The sequence below is a fragment of the Nicotiana attenuata genome, chromosome 1 (assembly GCF_001879085.1).
Source record: "Nicotiana attenuata strain UT chromosome 1, NIATTr2, whole genome shotgun sequence".
Lineage (NCBI taxonomy): Eukaryota > Viridiplantae > Streptophyta > Magnoliopsida > Solanales > Solanaceae > Nicotiana > Nicotiana attenuata.
In genome coordinates, this window is record NC_031989.1 from 99179251 (window position 1) to 99187526 (window position 8276).

Genomic DNA, 8276 nt, shown 5'->3' on the forward strand with positions numbered 1-8276 from the left:
ATATACTTTTTCATTTTTTTCTTATTCTGTTCCAAATATTTTCCTTTTTCTTTTTCATTCTCTTCTTTATCATGCATACAGCTGTGAATTCCGACAATTTTTCTTCCCTCCGTCACCAACTCATTTTCGTTTCTTTCTCCGATAATTTTGTCGGCAAGCATTTTCTCTTTTTTTTTTTTTTTTTTTTTTTTTTTTTTTTTTGTTTGTGTGTGTATTCTATTCTTTCATTTCTTTTTGTTTTCTCTTTTCTTTTTATTTTTTCTTAGGTTTGTAGGGGGAGCCTTGGGAGAAGGGTGTTTAAGGTTACGACAGAGGATGTGCTGTTCTTGGATGGGTGACTTGATTTTTGAAAAAAAAAAAAAAGTTCAAGGGATAATGATAATTAATTAAAAATAATTAATGTAATATTCAATTAAAAATAACAGTTGCACATATTTGTTTGTTTTAATCTAATTTTTCGTTCTTCACATGCTTCTAATTGAGTGAACTCATTATCTTTGCCACCTCAGCATTTAGGGAGGTAATAATTTCATATTGAGATAATTAAGTGGGTAACATGACCCACAAAAAAGAAAAATGTATAGTTGGAATTTCGATCATAAATTGAAGGGTACGTATGTATTTTCCCTAAAAAAATGTTAACTTTCTTTATGTGACAAAATTGTTTTATTTGTCTTCCAACAAAATGACATATTTTTATATAAGACAAATCCTCAACCACATTTTTGCTCTCTAGCAATTTTATCCACAGACCATATTTAAGTATAATGTCCAAAAGAGTGAACCAAAAAGCATAAAGAATCCTTCAAAAAAATTGATGGATTTAACTACAAATTCAGTCTCGTTCCACTTCTAATCTCCCAAAATTATCAGCTCTGTTCCCTTCTAAAGCTACTCTTCTTCCAATTCCATTAATTTTCTGGGTTTTATTAGCACCAAGAAAGTTAAACGTAACAACAACAACATACCTAGTATAATTCCACGGATGAGGCCGGAGGCCAGAAATTTAAACGTAAATCGTCCATAAAAAGTGAAATTGATAATCTTGAAAAATAAGGTGGGTCACTTATCACGACATGATAATGTACACCAACAGCAACAACAACAACAACATATCCAGTATAATTCCACATAGTGGGATCTGAGAAGAGTAGTGTGTACGCAGATCTTACCCCTACCTTGTGGAGATAGTGACTGTTTCCAATAGACCCTCGGCTCAGAAAGCATAAGCACCACATTAATGAAAAAAATTAATGAAAAGAAAAACAAAAAGGGACAACATCGAGAAGCCATGTAAAAGCAGCATAAATAACAACAAGATAGTAAAATGACGGAAATGCAAGAAACGACAGTTAGTCATAGAAACCTAATACTAACAGAATGCGAGAGCACGTACTAGTACTACCGACATGAACAATCTAGATTACCTAACGTACTACCCTAATCCTCGACCTCCACACCTTCCTATCAAAGGTCATGTTCTCGATCAGCTGTAGTTGCGTCATGTCTTGCCTAATCACCTCTCTCCAATTCTTCTTCGGCCTACCTCTCCTTAGGCCCTCCAATATCAACCCCTCACACCTCCTTACCCAGAGCGTTTGTGGTTCTCCTCCTCACATGATAATATACACCAATAGTCTAAAAGTTCTTTACCTTATTAGTATATATAAGTGAAATATTCGAAAAAAAAAAAAAAAAAAACTTCAGATACCGACACTGTAAAAATTGTTAAACTATTAAGCCATGCTAAATTTAATTAAAGGTAAGACGAATAACCTGAGAAAATAAAGTAGGTGACTTTCTATAATATGTTTACTTACATCATTTTTTTTTCTGTTTCTTATCCGGTGTCCGGTATACGCATTGAGGCCAACTAAGTTGAATACGCATCGGAAAGTTTCACATTTGTGTGTAAAGAACTCTCTAACAAAGGTGATTCTACACCAGGGTGTTCGGACCGAAAAAATTAGGTGTCACGTGGAATCTAGCAAAGCAAACCTTTAACGACGATAAGTCCGGCAACAAAAGAAAAATATACCAAAAGAGACACAAACATTTAACGTGGTCCAATCACCTGACCTACGTCCACGGCGAAGATGAGCAATCCACTATATAAAAGAGAGTACAAAATATCGAGAGAACAATCTCACGAAGAGGCAAACACAAGTGACACACTAACACTTTGTCCCGTTAAAGTTCTCTCCTTAAACACGACTCTCAAAACCCATATGACTACATTGTGGATGCTACTAAATGAGAAGGGCGGATCCTCAATTTATAGAACTCCAAATCTTTTCCTACAAGAAAAAGGACTAGCCAAATACGGAAGATTTATAATTTCCTTCTACAAGAAGGAAAACCCAATTATGATAAACATGTTGCCCTTTCCTTCAACAGATAGAAAAACCAAATATGGTAAAAAAATTAGGACACGCCTAACATAGGGCTCCAACCTATAACCTTTTAAAGTTAAGAATGAACGGGTACTTACCAGTCTAGCACAACCGTGGTTAGCTTTCAGTTACACTATCTGCAGATATAAATAAATAAAAAGTAGTATTACTTGACACTTTAGAGCTCAAGATAATCATTTTATAGAAGCCAAGTTCTCAACCACATTTTGGACTATAGAAATTTTATCCACAGACCATATATATAAATATCATAAAGAGTGAACAAAAAAAGACAGGAAATTCCGTTTAAAAAAACAGATGGAATTAACTACAATTTCACAGTCTCTTTCTTATGCTAATCTCCCAAAACTATCATCTCTGTTCCATTCTAGAGCTACCCTTTGTTCTTCCAATTCCATCAATATTCTTGGATTTAATTGCATACCCAGAAAGCTAAAATGCAATGCAAGGCAACTGAGGCAATTTGGAGCTATCTATGCTTCTTTGGCTGAGAGCAATTCAACAAATGTTTCTGTTACATGGCTTCTTGAATTTATAGGTATGTGGTAGTTTTTTTTTTTTTTTTTTTTTTGAGTATATAGAAGTTTCTGATCATGAGCTAGTGCTGAATTGTAAAATGGGAAACAATTAATGGGAATTCGCGTGGACTAATACTTGAATAGAGGCGGACCCAGGATTTGAAAGTGGCGGGGCACTACTGTCGAATAAAAAAGTTTGAGCAAATGCTAGAATCGAAATCGAACCCAGGAAGCACATTAAAAGTCAATTTATGCCCATGACCAATGCAACTGCCTAAGATTTGAATTATAGGTTGCCAGTCAAAATTTATAGAGCCCGTTTGGATTGACTTAAAAAAAGTGGTTTTTAAGTGTTGGAGCTTATTTTATAAATAAGCAGTGACATGTTTGGATAAAAGTGTTGAAGCTTAAAAAAAGCTGTTAAGTATTTGGCAAACAAGTGCTGGTAAGCACTTTTTCTTATTAAAAAGACAAAAATATCCTTAAAATTGTTAATTACAAAGGAGCTGATTACTACAATATATTTAATTATGAATTAATACAAATAAAAAATAATTTATATTTTAATTTAATTTCAGTTTAATTGATTACTTTAGATAATTTTTATAAATATAATTCTTGAATGCTCATTTTTCACCACTTTCAATCAAGTAAACTTCCATAAAGTCTCATCCTATTTAAAATGCCAAATTATTTTGTATAGGAAAAAATAGGAACTTAAAAAAACAAAAATATATATAAACACTACTCTTTTCATTCAAGTTTATGTGCCCATTTTGTTGACGGCGTTAAGGAAAAAAGGGATGAGCCTTTGAGCTATATCGTCAGAGAAATTGATGGGAGCAATTATCTTGATATATACATGGAAAGTGTTGAACTGGGCATGGTTTTGTTGATTTCCACTGAATTGCTTGAAGAAAAGTGCAGAAAAATGAAGATGAAGCAGAGATGAAGAGGAAAGAAGAGGAACGACAGAGTGAAGGAAGTATTATAAAAACTTATAAGGGACAAGAGAGTAATTTTATCGGTCAAACTAAAATGACTTTTAAGCCAAAATCGAAAAAGTTGGGGTCAGCCAACTTGTTGCTTTTGGCCTTTTCTAAGCACTTTTTAGCTTTTTTTAAGCATCTTTTTTTTGTTACCAAACAGTCCAAAAAATAAAAAAGTGCAAACCAGCTTTTAAGCTCGTCCAAACACCCTCATAGTTACTCCGTTTCAAAAAAAATTGTCCTAGTTTGACTTGTCACAAACTTTAATAAAGAAGGGAAGACTTTTGAGATATGTGGTCTTAAATAAGCCATAATATTTGTGTGGTTGTAAAACTTTTCGAACTTGTGGTCTTAACTATGCCATAGCATTTGTGTGCCTATAAATGGTTCTTATTAAGAAAATATTGAAAAGTATCAATCTTTTTGAAACGGACTAATAAGAAAGTAGTGTCTATCTTTTTGAAACGGAGGGAAGTACCTATCATTTAAAATATATACACATATATACATACATATTTTTCGAAGTTACCGGAGGCAAATGACCCCCTACCCAAAAGGTAGATCTGCCTCTAGTTGAATGAAAAAAAGGGAAATGAAAGAATCCCATAGAGAAAAAAAAATTAAGTGATTTCCTCCTTTATGCCTAAATTTTGGTGGACAGAATTATTTGTACCTATGCTTGTAGGAAGTAGCAGGTATCAGAAGAAAACTACCATTATAAAGAAAAATAAGGAAAACTTCAGGGACCAAACTCTTAAACCTTTTTAATTAACGATTTAACTTATATACACTGATAGAGTATTGCTTTTACACTATGAGTGCATGTTATAGCTGGTAATTTTCTTTATTCTCCATATTTGATATTTACAAGTAGGCTTATTAGAGAGAATTATCTGTTATCGTAGGTCATTTTAATATGATGGTGTAAAAAAACTATACTAGAGTGCATAGAAGTTAAACTCTTCAATTAAAGGGTAAATATGCTCAGTCAAAAAATATGTAGGGATAAAACCAAGGTAACAACTCAAAAGACTAATATCGCTATTTTCTCTTGTAGTTCGATGTTCCTGTGTCCTTGACTTCATCACCCTGAATCACATCAGGGACGGACGCACATTGAATGAAGCAGTGTCACGCGATACCGCTTCGTCGAAAATTTTTACTAAACATATGTATTAATACTGTGCGAAAATAATAACAAGAGAAAATGACACCACTTAGACACAGATCATCGCCTAGCACGCTGGTTAAGTGCCTTATTTTGTCGTAAGAGCTCGTAGGTTCAAACCTCAACTAGAAAATATTTTTGGCAAGTATTTGAGAGAGCCTCTAGTTAAAAATTGTGGGTAAGTAGAATTGGACTCAGAACCTCTTCTAACTTAAGCCTCAACAAAATCAATGCACTAACACTATTTATTATCTAGAAATGTGATAATTAATGTTATTTATTCTTCGTTCTTCTATAAATATCGACGCCGCTTATAAAAAATCTTGCGTACGCCCCTGAACCACATGCTGTATGTACTGCTCCTAGTTGATGCTTTAAAGCAAGGACCTGAATTTGTGTTACTTGCTTTCTTCTTTCATAATGAATGTGTTATAAGCTGCAGAGTATAGTAATCTCTAGATATGGTGGATATATACTTGTGTGGATGTTTGGTATGGGGCCCAAGGGGCTCGGGTGAGTTTCATATTGGTTTCGGAATGATTTTGCTAGACTTGGCAGATAGTAATCTCTATATATGGTTAAACACTGTTTAAGCATATTTTGTGATCTTATCACCTATTCATGGAACCTTTAGTTTAGAACTTTTGATTTACTATCAATTATTGAATACAACAATGCTGGAAAAAGGTGATGGAGACGCAAGACACATCGGTTCTCCAACTGCAAAGCCGGGCTCTCTTGAAATACCTTCGGCCGTAAGTATTATGATGTATAATTCTTTTTGCAACATTGAATTCACCATTTAACGTACGTATGCGCATGTATGTTAATTGCACATTCTGCAACATGGTTTAGGGTGCAGTTACTGTCGGACGTCTTGCTGAGAAGGCAGATATGGTCATTCCGGTGCCTACAGGTAATGAAAGCAGTTTTCGGAAATAATTTTACTTATGGAAATTGACCATGTAAGTAATGTTTGCTCTATGTAATTTAACCTATTGAAAAAGGTCGCCAACCTTATGTTACAAGTAACTAGTTCCACTTATTATGAACAATTACCTGTAATTATCTTTTAGGTGATCTGATGATATAATTGGTTTTACACTGTTAGTTTATAGAAGTTAAACTCGACCGAAATGCTTCGTCTTTCCACCTTTTGAGTAGTGTTAAGGAAGGATTTTACTTATGTACACTGACAGTGTAAACAATTTTTGCACTGTCGATGTAATATAACCATTTAGTCAAGGTATAAGTTGGTCGCCAAAAAAAGTTTCGTTTCTGTAGCTGAATATCTGTTTATGTACAAACAGTATCTGCTGTACATGCTCTGCTACAAAGCATGGAGGAGTATCTTGTAGTGACAGATTTAGACAGCACGAATGGCACGTTCATCGGTGAGAAGAGGCTCAGACCTGGTGTGGCTGCTGCTGCATTACCTGGAAGTCTCTTGACATTTGGTACAGCTTCTGTAATCAATCCTAATTTTACTTTCAGTATCCTGCTTTCCTTTCCCTTAAAACCGGAGTTATAATTTCGTCCGTGTATAATTAAATCACGGAATATGGTTAATTAGCCAGAGTCCACAAGATTGACCCGCCTTAATTAAGTCTGGAAGATATTATCTCACCACCAAATTCATGGCATGTATAGTCTGCTTTGGTCCAACGGATCTCATTTGTCCGTTAGGCTATGCTACATCGACGTACTCTGTGAACTTATGTTCTGTCTTATATAACACTTCACTTTTCTCTTACTTTCTGATGTGGGATTTGTCTAAAGCGTCATACGCACCTCTTCTTTGGAAGCTTGTCAGTCCTTCTCTTTTATCTGCCCTCCGTCGTGACCGACATTAGACCACGTGAGCTTGTTGAGAGAAAAACATGTGTCAATGGCCAATCTCTTGTGTGGATATGGAGTATCTATGTAGCATTAACCAAATGGAATGTTTGATGTACCTTGTCTTTGAAGATATGAGAAACATCAAAAATTCATTTGATGAGTAATAAGGAAAGAAAAAGGACAAAAGGAAAAAAAGAATTTTGAGACTATTTAGGGGAAGTTGGGATATCACAAGTTAAGAAACTTATATTATAAAGAACTTTTACGCTATCAGTGTATTTTAACGTATTGTAGCAAGTTAACTTCCTTATGTTTCCAGGTTACTAATCTTATTTATTACGAATTATTGGTTGTAATTATCTTTTAGGTGACTTGATTGATTAAAAAGAAAATTTATACGGTCAATGTATAGAAGTTAAACTCGTGTATCAAATTTGACGACTTTCTCTTTTAGGGGACACCAATTTGGCGATATTCCGGGTAGCAAAGTTTGAGAAGATGGAAACTCCATCTGAACCAGAGGAAGTTGAAGCTAATACAGAGGAAGAGGAGCCAAGTAGCAGCTAAAAGATCAGGGTTCTTATTATCTGCAATAATTTTGTAAACGCGGCCGGCCCTTCCCCGGACCCTGGTGAACGCGAGATGTCTTGTGCACCGTGCTGCCCTGTTTTTTAAAATTTTGTAAACAGAGGAAATTTATATATGTGACTTAAGTTTTGTTTCTTTTTCTTTTCTACTAGAAGACTACTGTGTCATTCTGTAACATTTATAGAAAATATGATTTGCCTTTTTTATGCTCACTTTTACCAAAAAATGAAAGGGAAAAATTATAGAAAAAGGAAAAGAGTTAGTGTTATAAAATAATAAAAGAACAAGAGCAATGTTGCAGAGAAAGAGAGAGGAAATTCTTATTGAATTTGGGATGAATTACAGTAGTATAGAACCCTCTATTTATAGGGAGAGGTTGACTTAGCCACCAAGTAATAAACCCTAGAATCTCTCTAAATATGGACATTCACCATAAAAAGAATTCTATTTATAGCACTCCCCCTGAATGTCTATTCAACAGATAATGTGCCTCGTTAAAACCTTAACTAAAAGAAAACCCAATGGGAAAAAATTCTAGAAAAGGAAAAAGAGTACACATATTTAGAAATGCGCCTATTGGTTGCCTCGTTAAAAACCTTGCAAGGAAACCTAGTGGGACAAACCTTGTAAGAGAAAAGAGTGCAACGCGCATTAACCTCCCCCTTATGAGAGCATCAATTCACATCCTTGAGCCTTCGCATCCAGATCTTGTAAACTAGCTTCTTGAAGGTTGACGTTGGTAGAGATTTTGTGAACAAAT

General features: G+C 34.6%; 1 protein-coding gene across 1 annotated transcript; it reads left to right on the top strand.

Annotated features, from left to right (window-relative positions):
• On the top strand, positions 2606 to 7722 carry LOC109230952. Its single transcript, XM_019396455.1, has 5 exons — positions 2606 to 2952; positions 5777 to 5844; positions 5945 to 6005; positions 6400 to 6546; positions 7383 to 7722. The coding sequence occupies exons 1-5, from the start codon at positions 2712 to 2714 to the stop codon at positions 7493 to 7495; spliced, it is 630 nt and encodes a 209-aa protein (XP_019252000.1). The 5' UTR covers positions 2606 to 2711; the 3' UTR covers positions 7496 to 7722.